This window comes from Balaenoptera ricei, chromosome 15, assembly GCF_028023285.1.
Source record: "Balaenoptera ricei isolate mBalRic1 chromosome 15, mBalRic1.hap2, whole genome shotgun sequence".
NCBI lineage: Eukaryota > Metazoa > Chordata > Mammalia > Artiodactyla > Balaenopteridae > Balaenoptera > Balaenoptera ricei.
The window spans coordinates 23,690,121-23,706,298 of NC_082653.1; the positions used below are offsets into that span (position 1 = coordinate 23,690,121).

Below are 16,178 nucleotides of genomic sequence, written 5' to 3' on the forward strand. Positions count from 1 at the left end.
TTTCCCAGCACCACTTATTGAAGAGGCTGTCTTTTCTCCATTGTATGTTCTTGCCTCCTTTGTCATAAATTAGGTGACCATATGTGCATGGGTTTATCTCTGGGCTTTCTATCCTGTACCATTGATCTATATTTCTGTTTTTGTGCCAGTACCATACTGTCTTGATTACTGTAGCTTCGTAGTATAGTTTGAAGTCGGGGAGCCTGAGTCCTCCAGCTCCGTTTTTCTTTCTCAAGATTGCTTTGGCTATTCGGGGTCTTTTGTGTTTCCATACAAATTGTAAACTTTTTTGTTCTAATTCTGTGAAGAATGCCATTCGTTGGTAGTTTGACAGGGATTGCATTGAATCAGTAGATTGCTTTGGGTAGTATAGTCGTTTTCATAGTATTGATTCTTCCAATCCAAGAACATGGTATATTTCTCCATCTGTTTATATGATCTTTGATTTCTTTCATCAGTGTTTTATAGTCTTCCAAGTACAAGTCTTTTGCCTCCTTAGGTAGGTTTATTCCTAGGTATTTTTATTCTTTTTGTTGTGATGGTAAATGGGACTGTTTCCTTAATTTTTCTTTCTGATTTTTCGTTGTTAGTGTATAGAATGCAAGAGATTTCTGTGCATTAATTTTGTATCCTGAAACCTTACCAAATTCATTGATTAGTTCTAGTAGTTTTCTGGTGGCATCTTTAGGATTTTCTATGTATAGTATCAATTGATGCAGAAAAAGCATTTGACAAAATCCAACACTCACTCATGATAAAAATTCTCAGAAAACTAGGAACAAAGGAAAACTTGCTCAACTTCATAAAGGACATCTACAGAAAACCTACAACTAACTTCATATTTAATGGTGAGAACTGGATGCTTTCTCTTAAGATCAGGAACAGGGCAAGGATGTATGTACCCTCTCAACACTTCTTTTCAACATGGTACTAGACATCCTATCTAGTACAATAAGACAAGAAAAGGAAATAAAATATAAATTGGAACAGAAGAAATGAAACTTTATGCTTTACAAGGAAATTGGCCTTTACTATGAGTAACTTCACTGGAAGGATTTGAGCAAATGATTGATGGGATTTGATGTACCTTCACCCACACACATATAGAAACAATTGCCCAATCCAGTTTTTGATTTGTAAACTCAGGTTTTAATGACCTTCAAACTAAAGTAACTGTCTCCATTAGCTTACTGAAATGCTAACAGCATTAACCCCATCACTAGCAGAACTGGCTGAAGAGATACCACCTAGGTTTTGGATCCTTGAGACAGAAAGGTCCAGATGCAGGATATAAATTGCCAAATGCCAGGGCATACCCAGTTATCACCTAGTATGGTAGTTCTTTTGGGCTTCTCCAATAACAATCTTTTTTGCATTTCACATTTTATAAAACAACATCACAACCTTTAGGGAACCCAACAGGCAGTTAAGAAAAGAATGGTGAAGTTCATTCCATACAAAAGATTCCTGAACACCCTACATTATTCAAACTCACATAATTCACGACTAATATTTCCAGAAAATAAAGGCATAATGAACACAGTTTCATTGGCCTACCAGCTTTGAAATCATGTGGTTGATGAATTCTGTCAATTTGGTAGGATCTGTATTAATTCAAATTTTATAGATAAGGCTTTTTGTATCACACAACTTCAAACTCATCAACTTCAATTTTGCATAAAATACATCTGTACCTTAACATGATTACCACTTTACAGAGGAGGAAGTGAAACTCAGAGAAGCTGCAGGATCATATAAATTGGTGTATAGAAAAGATGAACTCAGACCTATGGGTCTGAGGACTTGGGCCATGCTGTGGGCCCTGTGCACTGTCCCTGATACAGGAAATGAGCACAGGGCATGGATCTGCTCTACGGTTCAACACCACCACCACCCTTTCCCTGGCTGTGCAGATTTTGCTGGGTGTAGCCGAAACTGTGGGTATCTCCCAGCGTCTCTTCTACCCCTCCTTCACTGTTTAGCATCTAAGGGATTTGGACAGGACTGACTTCACACTCACTTAAACTTGTAAGAGTAATCCCATGCCCCTTGTCACAGTCGTAGGCTTAGATAATCTGAGCCTGGGCCAACTGGTTCATAAGGCAGGGACAGGAATGGAGTAATCCAACCCGAACTCGGGACTCTGGTCCCAAGTTTATTAAAAGGGTATGCTCTTACTTTCTTGTTAGATTTGAATGAAGCAGCATGGAGTCTTAAATGATACTGGCTTCCATCCTCTGACCACAAGGGTTTTAACCTGAAAACAGCACTGAGAGGTGAGACGATAAGACAACCAACAGGCCTGGAGCAGTACACCTCCCATGGACTTCCCTATTACGTGAACTAACACATCCCCTTTATCGTGGAATCAAATTGAATTGGGTTTCCTGTTACTTGTAACTAAAAGCATCCCTAGTGCTGCAGCTGGTCAGAAATATGGTCATATTAAGCTTTAAAGAGTCCACTCCTGAGGCTTCAATTAGAGGAGTAAGCACTGAGGATAAAAAGAAGAGATATTCTAGGAAATTCTTCTACAGAAACCTGTGTTCTCTGAACACAGAGGGAAGAGAGAAAGCATTCATAGGCTCACCCTGGCTTCTGGCTGAAGACTCTAAGTCACATGTGGCTGTAGGTGACAGAGCTCACAGGGAGAACTGCCCAGCAGGGACTAACCTAACAGGGGTAGACAAGGTGACAACAGGCAGAACTCACTCACTCGTTCGGACTACCCATGTGCACAGAAGTCTCCTACAGGGAGGCACTCCTATTCCCCACTCCAAGGCCCAGGGCCCAGGGCCAGGGCATCCTTCCATGGCATCCTAAAAGACAGCAGAGCCTAAAAGTGAGAGTACGTGTTCTGCAACTAGATTCAAATTGTGGCTCCACTACATGCTAGATGTCTCTATACTGGTTCAAGTTAATCCATCTCATCAGCACCTCAGTTTCTAATCCATAAAGTCGTCACAATAGTACCTCCTTCATAGGGGTTTTTTTTGAGGATTACACAAGACAATACAAGTAAAGAACTTGGAACAGTGCCCAGCAAAAAATTAGCTGTTATCTCATTTGCGATACTCTCTCCCTGGAAGGTGGTACTCGTCTGTGGTCAGTTCTCTCTGTGAACAGCTTGACCAATTGTTCCATGACCCACAGAACAGACACTTGGCTACAGAGCTTCTTCCTGAATGCCCAGACTTGGTTGGACAAAGAGCAACTTCCTGTCAGGGCTCTGGATCAGAGAGCAGCTTGTCGCCTGAGGAGTGCAAGGCTTTTCCAGATGGCCACTTGTCCTCTCCTCAGGCTGCAGGTGCCCATCAGGAGAAATACCAGAGCCCTCCTTGCTCCCTCTATACAGCCTGCTCCCTATTTCTCCCTCAGATCACTATGTTATGATAGCAGAAGGACATCAGACTGCTGCTTCCAGGAAGGAAGAGGAAAAAAATGACATCACCCTCCCCTATGGGAGAACTGCTTGTACACCACAGAGCACTGCCACGTGCCAGGGACAAGCAGTGACCAGAGTCTGTTCTGACCTGTACAAGGGGAGGGCAACTCAAGGGCAGAGCAGGCGTGGGTATGCTCTTGGAGGGATTTTCACCACCTATCAGAGGAAATGGTCTCATGGCCTAACACCATCATTTCACCTTGTCTTTCTTTTTTCTTTTTTTTAAAAATATTTATTTATTTCTTTATTTGGTTGCGCCGAGTCTGAGTTGCGGCTCTCGGGCTCCTCAGCTGCAGCATGTGGGCTCCTTAGTTGCGGCATGTGGGCTCCTCAGTTGCAGCTCGCCAGCTCCTTAGTTGCGGCGTGTGGGCTCCTTAGTTGTGGCATGCATGTGGGATCTAGTTCCCTGACCAGGGATCAAACCCGGGCCCCCTGCACTGGGAGCGCAGAGTCTTAACCACTGCACCACAAGGGAAGTCCCTCACCTTGTCTATCTTTCCAGCCTCATCTCCAATTAGTCCCCCACCATGGATCCCACCCAGACACTGGCCCAAAGGGGCCCTCCAATAAACCCCTTCCTCAAGCCCTGCCTTTTTCTACCTTGGCTCATATGGCAGAGACTGCCATGCATTCTCCAATACCCACTTCTCCCAAAGGGAAAAGAGTACACTTTCCAGCTTCCCCTGAGTGAGGTGTGGCCACGTACAGATGTTCTGGCATATGGGATATGAACAGAAGTGATGTGTGGCACTTCCAGGTTGTGCCCTTAAAAGAAAAAGGCATGCCTTGCCTTTCCCTTCACAGCTGCCGAAAGACAGGCAAGGTGGTGAGCGATCTTGGTCCACACAGAGAGAGCAACACCTTGGGCTGGCGGGGCACTGAGGAGGAAGCTGGCCCTGGACACCTGCTCAGAGCCACAGCAGAGCCACCGTGGAGAGCCTGCAGTTTGACCAAAGACAGAAATAAACCTCTGTCTTAAGCCACCTTCTTTGGTATTCTCTTTAAGGCACCATAATCTATATCATAATTAAGCTCCTATTTCTCCCTTCCCTTTAAGGGGAGAGGGCACGGTTCTGTGAGAAGGCCAGTCTAGAACCACAAGAAAAGATACAAAGAATTGTCCACTCTGGTGCTCCAAGGCTCCTTTCGGCCTAAAGCCAAGGTTTACCCAGAGTGAGAATACGAATGAAATGGATGTAACAATAGGTAATGAGCACAGGTGAGCCTCCCTTTGATCCTCAAATATTCTTTCTGCAGCAAACCTCTACTCAGGACTGAACTCACCTATGCAGAATCAAACACAAGCACCAAGGAAGCCTAAGCTCACCCCTGGAAGAGAATTTACTAAATGGATTCTGGTATTCTATGAAACCTCATTTGGAAAAGCAAATCTAAACTGACCTTCCAAATTAACTTATGTGACTAAAGGCCTGGCTGAGGGAAGAGGAAACATCTGAAGGCCAGAGTCAGAAGGGGTACCTTAGGGACAGACATCCATGACCGTTTGTTCCTCTCAATGCCTCTGAACTTTGTTCTGCTTGTTCCCAGCACAGGGATCCCTTTCCTATTCCCCTGCCTTCTGGTTCACCCCCTACCTACCCTCACACTTTAAGGCCTAACTCAAATGTCACCTCCTCCTCTCGACATCCCAGCCCCTGCTCTTCAGGCAAAATCTGAATCTGTGTTCCCACAACACTTCACACGTTCCCCTTACATAGAACTTAGTAGTTCTCACTGTAACTGTTTATGTGCTTTTCTCCCCACATGAAAGAGCCCTGCCTCATTCATACCTAGTCCTACATCATCATTTTGGAAAGGAGGAAATCAGATCTGTGAAGAGTTCAGATCACAAGTGAACAGGAGCAGAACTGCTACTAAAATAGAGTCTGTGGACTTCAGACCAGAACTACTTCTCCTGCCTAACTTTACCAGCAGGAAAATGGTTGGGGGGGATAGACCAAAAAATAAATCTCTGCAGAGCATTTTCTGGTCCTGCTGGGCCAGAAGCCCCAGAAATCTCCATCTGAGAAATCTATTAGAACCCAAGTTCCCAAAATCAGAGTACTTGGCATAAAGGGAGTACTTTTTTTTACAGTAACTGTCCCCAAATAACTGTCCCCAATTACAGTACAGTAATTGTGCTGTCCCAAGCAGCACACATTCTGTAATATTTTGATTTTCACTTAAGCATAGCGTCAAGTTCACACTGCCTGTGAACTAGGACACAAGCTGCCTGGTGTCAAGAGTCTCACCTTGAAACATCTCCCCAGTTGAACTACCCCCACTGTCTGAAATTCCACCCCTAAAGATAAGAGCTTTCTTAGAAGTTGAGGTGAAAACTAGATGTGCTGAGAGAACAGATGATCTGTTTAGCTGGTTTTATTCTTTCAAATCTTAAGAAATTTAGTCATCAGATTAATCAAGTACCCAGCAAAACCATGAGGAAACGGAAGGAGACTCTGATGTGAAAAAAGTCAGGGCAACGCCTGGAACAGGGGGTGCCTTCTGGAGGGCTGGGGCCTATGGAATATGCTGAATATGCTTCTGTGTTTGCTCTCATTGATATCCAGCAACGTGATGAAGGCTGAACATGTCTACTGACCCCAGTTCACAGATGGTGAGAACTGAGGCTCCTGCTGGTTAGTGGCAGAGGCAGGACGAGTGGCCAGGTTTTTAATTTCCCAGCTAGAGCACAGCAAGATGAATGGTCTAGTTTGCTTCAGCCTGGGAACTGCTGGCAATCTCAGCAATCAAGCCTGGAAGAGCTGTGAAATCGTCTGTGTGGTCTGTGTCCACCTGACATGGGGGTGTAGGGGGGGGAAATGTCCCTTCCTGGCTGCACAAACCTGCTCTCCATCTGAGAGGGTACAGGAATGACCAGGCTATACCCCAACATGGGTGAGAGGCCTGTGTGGTACACTCTGCCACCAAATTGACCAGTTTTACAAAGGACCAGCAGGGGGGTAACAAGTTAAAACACAGGGATTTAAAATACCCTTCTGGTCCCCCTAAAGCATGTTGTAACTGTCCACCCCTGCCAGCCTGGCAAGTATACCCACAGCAGATCTTGTTATTTTAAAACCTGGCAGGCAAGTTTCCCCAATTCACCAAGAGACTTCCAAACCCCAGTGAAAGGGATCCTTCTGTATTAAGAGAGAGAATTTTAGAAATCCCATGTCGGTATATTGGTATGAGACCCAAATGCAGTACATAAAAGTAGAAAATCACTCACTCAGGTCTCTTCATTTTATCAAAATGGCAACACTTTGTCTATCGGTTTAGCAGCTTATCAGAGGTCAGCTGAGTTTAGAACTCAGCTCTCTGACTGCCTGGGTTAATGTTTTCACTAAGATAAAGACCTAGTATTTATTAAGAGTTTACTGTAGGCCAGACATTGTGCTAAGCATTTTACATTAGGTCATTTAATGTAACAAAGTTCTGAGGTAGGTAGGTATCCCCATTTCACAGATGGAGAAACTGAAGCTCAGAGTTCTTTGCCCAAGGTCACAGAGGAAGCAAGGGGTGGAGGCTAGATTCAAATTCAGGTGTGCTGACTCCAAGCCTGCTCATATTACTCAACACAAATCAAGACCCTCAAGTATAGTTAATCAGGAATTCCAAAACCAAACAAGAGGTCCGCACACCCTCTTTTGCGGGAACACCCACCCTGTACTCAGGTGCATTACACTGGGCAAGGTGCCTCCTCGGACAGTTACCATGATCATCTGTTACAATCACCATTCGGATAAGGAAACAGAACCCCAGCACCCCAGGAGTCTCCTTCCTGCCCCACTTTCAGTCATTCATCCACCTACCCCCCAAGGATAACCACTGTACTGACCTCAAACATAACAGATTCATTTTAATCTGTTTTTGAACTTTATATACATATCTACCATATCATATATATGAGTTTATGTTAGCTTCTCTGGCCCAACATTATATTTGTGAGATGTTGGTGGGTATAGCTGTAGCTCATTCACTCACTGCTGTATAGTATTCCACTGTATCAAGACACCACAATTTATTTACTCGATTTATTCTTCACACATTTATTTACTGTGAATAAACACTTGAGCTGTTTCCAATTTAGGGCTCTTAAGAACAGTGCTGCTTTGAACATGTGTGCACATTTCAAAATAATTTTAAATGCCTAACATAAAGACCTTCCCAGCATTTTTATGGGGGGCAAATAGTTTAACCTCCATGTTACATACTAGAAGATGAGGGATTTAATCAATACCAGAGAACTTCGAGTGGCAGAGCTGGGTCCCAAACTCAGACCTTCAGGCTCCCCGACCACTGACTGCTCCTTCCTTCCTTCCACCACAGCACTGAAAAGGGAAGGAGGAGGGGAGGGTGCAGACTAAAGTCAGAGGTCAGCTGACCAGAGCCAACCAGCAAGCCAGGCCAATCCACAGAGAGAGGGGCTCAAGAGAGAACCGTCCTCAGAGCAGACCAAATCCCTCACATCACGGTTTCCTATCTCAGGCTGTCCGAGAATGGCGCTGCAGTGGGAGCCAGCAGAAACAGGGGAGGTTTGTAACAATTCCGACTCTCATCTAAAAAGTACAAAACAAACGTTTTTCTCATTGAGAAAAACAAGGAGATAATCACTTCAAATTCCTAAGACTGGGCAAACTTATGTCAGATAATACCAAAAGCTGGTGGGGACATAGACAAATCACAGAGCTGACAGGAATGTTGAAGTCAGAACCACCATTTTCAAGTACCTTCTGGTACATTAACTAAAACCCTTCCATCTAGCAATTCCTCTTCTAGGTAAATACTCAAAAGAAATGCTCACGCACAGGGGATGTGTACACAGGCAGTCCCTGAAGCATCATCTATAAAAGTAAAAAACTAGAAACCTCAATGACCCTGAGTAGGAAGGGGTTAAAGAAACTCTGGCATACTTAACTATCGTTTAAAAAAAAAAAAAGTTACACCTACAAGGGTGGATGGGCGTGCCCAAAACCCCACAATACACCAGCTGAAGAATCAATGAGATCCACCTACAGGTTTCAACCGGGATGAAGACAAACATAATGCTAAACAAAAAGCAGCAAGTTCCAAAAGAGTAAGTATAATATGATACTATTTATACATATTTTTAAAACACACAAAATACTCTATCATTTACCAATATAAATGTTAATAACACTCGAAAATACTATATGGAGAGGAGGGATAAATTGGGACACTGGGATTGACATATACATACTACTTTATATAAAATAGATAACTAATAAGGACCTACTGTATAGCACAGGGAACTCTACTCAATACTCTGTAATGGTCTATATGGGGAAAGAATCTGAAAAAGAGTGGATATATGTATATGTATAACTGAGTCACTTTGCTGTACAGCAGAAACTAACACAACATTGTAAATCAACTATACTCCAGTAAAAATTTTTTTTAAATACTATACATTATTTCTCAACATATATGCATGTATTTGGGAAAGCAGAAAGGGAAAGAAAGGAAAAGCAATGCAGGGGGTTTGTACCTCATCCTAGTTTTGTTTCCCTTAAAAAAAAATCTGAAGGAAATATGGCAAAATGTTAACATTTTTTAAGTGTAGGTGGGGGTTGGATACATACATGTTTGCTATATATAGTCCTATGTACTTTTCTATAAATTTAAAATATTCCAGAATTTTTAAAATAAAAGACTAAAGTCACTACAGTATTTTTTACCTATCAGATTAACAATAATTTAAAATTTGATAATACTGATAAGATTGTAAAGAAACTGATGTGCATAACCAGTTGGTAGGAGATTACAAACTGGGACAAGCTTTTTGAAGGGTGATTTGGCATCATCTATCAGAAATTTAAATATGCCTACCCTTTTCCCAAGCAAATCCCACCTCCAGGAACTTATCGCATGAATTAATTCGTACACAAGAGCAAATTAATCTTCAGGAAGGTTTACTTTGCTTTAGCACTTGGTAAGAGTGAAAAAATCGGTGAATCATAATTTTTTGTAGGAAAATGTTTAAAGTCCAGTACACCCATACAATGAGATAATGGCCACTGTCAAAATGAGGTAGAACCACGTATCTATACTGACATGAAATGAGTGCCAAGGTATCTTTAATGAAAAAAGCAAGCTGCATATGATACCAACTATATTAAAAGATATTTTCTATTAGACATAATAGAAATGTACAGCTTGGATATGCACAGAAAATATCTGAAAAGTTATAAAAGAGTTTGTTAAAAATAGTTATATCTGCAAGGGAGGTGGGGCTACCAGTGGGAGGGAGGCTTTTTCCCTTAGTATTCTTTTGTATGGATTTTACAGCAATCATATGTCACTTTTATATGGGGGGGGGGCGTGTACAAAAACTACAGATTCTAAACTTAGAATTGGAATGCTGTAAAGCAGGGTCCAATAAATCTGTACTTTTAACAAGTCACCCAGTGACTCCCAGGCAGCTGAGTTGGCCACTGCTCCAGGTGAGACCTGGGCCAGGTGACACATGGAGGGGAGGAAAGGATCTCACTGACAGGTCTCTCTCAAGTTCTCAGAAATAAGCTTGCCCCCAGAATTAACCATGTATTCAACGGCAGAGAGATATAAACTTATCTAAAAGACACAGAATGGCCACCAAAGCCAGTGGGACTGGCCAGTAAGACATTATTAACATCCCTAAGGAATCAGTGGCCCTAATAAAACAAGCACTGCCCAGGCAAGAGGATGCTCCCATCTAACAACTGAGCCTGTCCTTTCTTCTTTGTGCCAGGAATACCCACAACCAAGAGCATCAGGCAGAAGGAGACCTAGGTTTCCTTTTTACTCCCCAGAAGAGAGGCACTCGATAAATAGTCGTTGAATGAACAAGTCAATCTATCTTAGCCTGAGGCATTTCCAACTCCAGTGCTCTGCTCCAATGCTCAATAAACAAGGTCTAAGCTAGACAGAGAAGAGGAGTTTTGATAGCTGTTGGCTTCGTTTTAAATAAATAACTGGCACCTGGCATTGAGCATCATCTACCACTATCTGATTCAGACCACCCTGTTTTGAGAGACATCCATCCACTGGGGGGTACCTGAGCAGGACTCTGGTGAAGTCACTAAGGTGGAGAGTGCTGCCATGCCCTGCAGCCCACATGGGGAGCCCCTCCTGGATGACTACTAGCCGGCTGGCCTTCCTCAGGGAGCTCCTTTTAGCTCAATACTTGGGCTCGCCAAGTGCACAGCTAGACTGCCTACAGCTAGTCTACAGCTAGTAATCAAGCTGCGTGGGCCAATTCTGTGGCCACCAGCCATATGCAGCTACTAGCACCTGAAATGTGGTTAGTCTGAACTGAAATGTTCAGTAAATGTAAAACACATACTGGATTTTTAATTTTAATTTATTTTATTTGTTTATTTTTGGCAGCGTTGGGTCTTCGTTGCTGCGGGTGGGCTTTCTCTAGTTGTGGTGAGCAGGGGCTACTCTTCGCTGCACTGCGTGGGCTTCTCATTGCGATGGCTTCTCTTGTTGTGGAGCACGGGCTCTAGGTGCACAGGCTCAGTAGTTGTGGCGTACGGGCTTAGCTGCTCTGCAGCATGTGGGATCTTCCCGGACCAGGGCTTGAACCTGTGTCCCCTGCATTGGCAGGCGGATTCTTAACCACCCTACCACCAGGGAAGTCCCACATACTGGATTTTAAAGGCTTAATACAAGAAAAAGAATACATAATAGCTTATTAAATAGTAATTTCTATGCTGATTACATGCTGAAATGATAGTATTTTGGATATTTTGAGTTAACAAAATTTATTAAAAGAAATTTCAGGGACTTCCCCGGTGGTCCAGTGGTAAAGAATCCACCTGCCAATGCAGGGGACGTGGGTTCGTTCCCTGGTCGGGGAACTAAGATCCCACATGCCGCAGGGCAACTAAGCCCACACGCCACAACTAGAGAGCCCATGTACTGCAACCACTGAGCCCGCGAGCTCCAGAGCCCACACACCACAACTAAAGAGAAGCCCGCGTGTCACAACGAAGATCTTGCGTGCTGCAACTAAGACCCAACTCAGCCAAATAAATAAATATTAAAAAAAAAAAAAAAAGAAAGAAGTTTCACCTGTTTCTTTCTACATTTTAAAATGTGGCTACAAGAAAAAGTTACAGGCTGACTCACATTATATTTCTAATGGATAATACAGCACATATGACTAAGAAACTGTCACTTGACACATTATGTCTTCACAGCCTGGCTAAGAACTGACCTCTCACAGGGTCAGAGATCACCTTAGTCTGCATGGCCCTGACCTGCTATCTGAAACCCGACTCTGTACTCCCTTGGGAACACTGGCAGATGTCCCAGGAGTTCCATATACCATCTAATACCTAAGTATTTTAACAGAGAAGTTCAAGCCAAAAAATATACAATGATGTTACAATTTCAGGTAAAACGAAGCTGGGAAGCTTGTAGAATTTCCTGGAAACTCATTAATTATTCTGAAATTCCCAAGAAACATGTAATTTTTCAATTTCTGTAAGTTTTAGAATAAGACGTGAACATGAGATTTTATGGTTACCCTTACCACCACCACTGTAGTTTCTATGTAAAATAAAAAGTGTTGTTAGAAAATATCTTCGGCTGCAATTATGACGAAATTGAACCCAGGAGGAGAATCCCACATCACCTCTTAGTTCTTCTGTTCTGTTAGCAGGGATGGGATGACTGCACCCATGCTGTTCTGAGCACTAGTTCTCCTGCTGGCTTCTAACAGAGCTCCCTTTCCTTGACTGTTCCCACTCCATACCAAGAGTACCAAGACCTTCAGAGGCTAAGTGACTTTCTCAAGGTAACTTGAGCAGCAAGAGGTGGAGGTAAGAATGAGAGTCAGGTATTTCTACTTCCTCCAGGAAGGCTACAACTCCACAAGGCAATTCCTGAGGATCACTTGTCATTTTCAATTTTGAGGGATTCAACTGGACCAGACCAACCTAACGCCCGCTTTCTGTGTCACCCTTCATGATACAGATACAACCCAGAACCAAAATGCTTACTTGGGGAACTGGCCGAGACCCGCTTCCTGGTCAGGCTCTCCTGGCTGGCCTTGTCTGAAGCTGAAGAGCCCCTCGTCTGGACATGCCTCTTTCCTGAGTTCTCCTCTGGCTCTGGTGACTTCTCCATTCCGTGGAAATACTTCATGTGATAGTGCAACAGTTTGGCTTTGCGGAAAAATTTTAAACAATCCACAACCTTGCACCTAAACTTGTGATCTAGGTCGACAGCTGGTGCTTTAGATGTCACAAAATCATCTGTTTTCTTACAAGTATTTGTTACTGAAAAAAAAAAACAAAAACAAAGATCCCTCATGCTTATTCGAACTATTACAATACGTGCATTAACACAACACATGGCAACAGAGAGTGAGAGAGCAGCATGCATATGTAGACGGAGACATCAATGACTACTGCTGTTTGAAAGAATGGTGTAACTTCAGGGTAAATAACAGACTCAACTGTGATTCATCTTTTGAAAGAAGAGATCAACTTTTTTTTTTTTCTTTTTTAAAGCAGCCACACAAGTTCTCAGGGTTTCAGAAGAACAAGGGAAAATCCTAAAAAAAAAAAAAAAATCAGGGATCCAACCTAGCACTTGTTATTCACAGCAGTTGGACCATTCATAGGTTGAACCAGATTCAGACTTTCTACCATCCCGATACCTTTGTGTAGACAAGACTAGAGAATATTCTGGTGGGATCTCTTTATGAAACTGAAAGGATCTTACAATGGTTTTTGCACAAGGAGAGTAACTATTACAAAGCTTTTAGTATTGAGCTTTTGAGATTTCACTACCATGTACTCTGATCAAGAGGATTCAGAAAAGAAGAGGAAAAAAAGACAACCAACTGAACGGAGCTGGAAGGCATGTGGAGAACTCAGAAAACTCAATGATCAAATTCAAAGAGACAAAAAAAAGTCTGACACCCTCTCCCCAAACCAAATAAACAGAAGGCAATGGTCTGTCATGAATCAATGACAAAAAGTAATGCTGTCACAAGGAATTCATGAGTATTCATGAATTCATGAGAAACTCAGTTTATTGAAGACTCCCTTCACAATGCCCTCACCCTAATGAGAGCAATCACCATAAACTCAAATCACTCCTACTCTACAGATTAAGTCACCCAAGAATATCCTGAATGGACGGAACTTTCTTGAGTGAATCAAATTTTTCCTAAATGCAATGACACAATTTCCATTAGAAGCGAATAGCATGCTGAACTTTTGGTAAATATTATGATTACTTTTTCAAGTACCATTCCATAATCAGAAGGAATAAAAAAAATTATTAAACTCAATCTGAATCATCCTCTACATTTCAAAATCAGCACTAGGGTATGATTATAAAACTGGTAGGCTTGGGACTTCTCTGGTGGCACAGTGGTTAAGAATCCGCCTGCCAATGCAGGGGACATGGGTTCGAGCCCTGGTCCGGAAAGATCCCACATACCACAGAGCAACTAAGTCCGTGTGCCACAACTACTGAGCCTGCCTTCTAGAGACCATGAGCCACAACTACTGAGCCCGCACGCCTAGAGCCCGTGCTCCGCAACAGGAGAAGCCACTGCAATGAGAAGCCTGCACACCACAACGAAGAGTAGACCCCGGCTCGCTGCAGTGAGAGAAAGCCTGCATGCAGCAACGAAGACCCAACGCAGCCATACATACATACATACATAAATTAATAAAACTGGTAGGCTTGATGATCTGATGGATTCTGTTACATAGGCATTTAAACAAGTAACAAATTATATACACACACACATCCCAAAGCATAATGCCTTAAATCACTTTCTATCCATGACAAGAGACATAACGAAGAGGTTTAAATCAGATACAGTTAAGAAAAAGTAACATGAAATGAAATGGAATACATACTTCTCATACAAATAGTTGTACAGGAAAAACAAAAAAGTCAGTGAAGCAATTCAAAATTCAAACCTCCAATATATCCTAAAATTCTTTCTTAAAATACAAACAGTTTCTGTGGAATTTCCTCCCCTTCGGCCTATTAAGTTGAACCATACGAATTTGCTGTTTTTGTAGGTTAAGAAAGGTTAGATATTGGCCATTTCATATGGTCGAACCTAATAGTTCCTTTTCCATCTGACAATGTTTCAAAAAATCACTGCAGAAAACTCCACTTACCACTGTGCGAACAAAGCTAAGGTCTGAGGAGGTCAGAGAGCATCAACCCTGCCTACTATCACCTGAGGACCTCAGCAGTCAAGTTCAGCTACAGTAAACTCAGCCATCCTTTGGCTTGTGTTTGAAGCCCTGTTTGAGATCAACTTATTTATAAGAGAAAAGAAGAATACCAAAATACAAATACCTTTGAATTAAAAAAAAAAAAAAAAAAGTTAAAAATAATGAGAACTTTGAACCAATTCCATGAAGAATTACCACTCTTTCTATTCAAAACCTTTGCACTCTTGTGTACACACACGGGCCATTTGCATAAGGCAAAGACAGGATGGTGGTTAAAAGTGTGGGCTCGGGGCTTCCCTGGTGGCGCAGTGGTTGGGAATCTGCCTGCCGGTGCAGGGGACACGGGTTCGAGCCCTGGTCTGGGAAGATCCCACATGCCGCGGAGCAACTGGGCCCGTGAGGCACAACTGCTGAGCCTGCACGTCTGGAGCCTGTGCTCCGCAACGAGAGGCCGCGACGGTGAGAGGCCCGCGCACGGCGATGAAGAGTAGCCCCCGCTGAAGAGTGGCCCCCGCTCGCCACAACTGGAGAAAGCCCGCGCACAGAAACGAAGACCCAACACAGCCAAAAATAAGTAAATAAATTAATTAATTTAAAAAAAAAAAAGTGTGGGCTCTGCAGCTGGACAGCCTGGTTCAAATCCTGGCTCCTGTAATCACTCCTCCTGCCTTCTCAGTTTCCTCATGTGCGGAGTGGAGATAGTAATAACAGTAACTACTTCACTGAGTTGTAAGAATTAAATGAATTACGTGCAAAGATTCTAGAAAAACATCTGACACATAATAAGTGTTCGATAAATATCGGCTCTTTTTACTATATAGTTATCATTTTGTTCAATATTCTGGGATAAACTAGAATGGAAAAGAATATTTAGGCGTCGGGAAGCGCCGGGAAAGAGGCCTATGGGCCACCGGGGGACCCCTATCTTCATGGAGTTAAAGTCTTCCTGTCTGGGGAGCAGGCGCCCAATCCCGCGCAGGCCTAGCACGTGGACGCCATAACTGCGCACTTCGGCTTCCCTCCTGCACCCGAGGAGCCCCTGGCCCTGGAAGTGGCCGGGGCGGGCACACTCGCCGACTCCGGGTGTCATCTCTGCCCAGACTGAGGGGGCACGGGGCCGCCAGGAGAAGGCGCCCGGCTCGGCCTGTCAAGTGCCGGGCAGGCTTCTTAGAGAAGACACCTTCGAGCTGAGGCCTGAGGGACAGCAGTAGTTCTTATGCCCCAGGGAGTGATGTGGGGTGGGAGAACCTAAGTCTCGGATTTTAGGAGCTTTGGACGCCACCACACTGAGCTCAGAAGAGGTTGCGTCTGCCTTATTGTTGTAGTGACCCTATTGTTAATGGGCTGGAGACTTTAAAGACGTTTAAAGTGTACCCAGGGTGCTGACAAGACAAGGACATTTGGATTTGAGAGTGTGGCGGCCCCGCGTGTGTAGCAGTCACCTTGACCGGGTGTGTAGGGGCCGGGGATAGGGGGATGACCCTGTGGCCACCATCCTGGCAGGAAGG

General features: G+C 43.5%; 1 protein-coding gene across 7 annotated transcripts in view; it reads right to left on the minus strand.

Moving 5' to 3' along the window:
* The window catches only part of PHF20 (PHD finger protein 20), a 138,139-nt gene that overhangs the window by 31,643 nt on the left and 90,318 nt on the right, over positions 1 to 16,178 (minus strand). For all 7 annotated transcript variants that reach the window (XM_059898144.1, XM_059898145.1, XM_059898146.1 and 4 more), the window contains one exon: positions 12,460 to 12,738. In XM_059898144.1, coding sequence (XP_059754127.1) covers positions 12,460 to 12,738 — 279 coding nt within the window. The remainder of the gene's footprint in view (positions 1 to 12,459; positions 12,739 to 16,178) is intronic.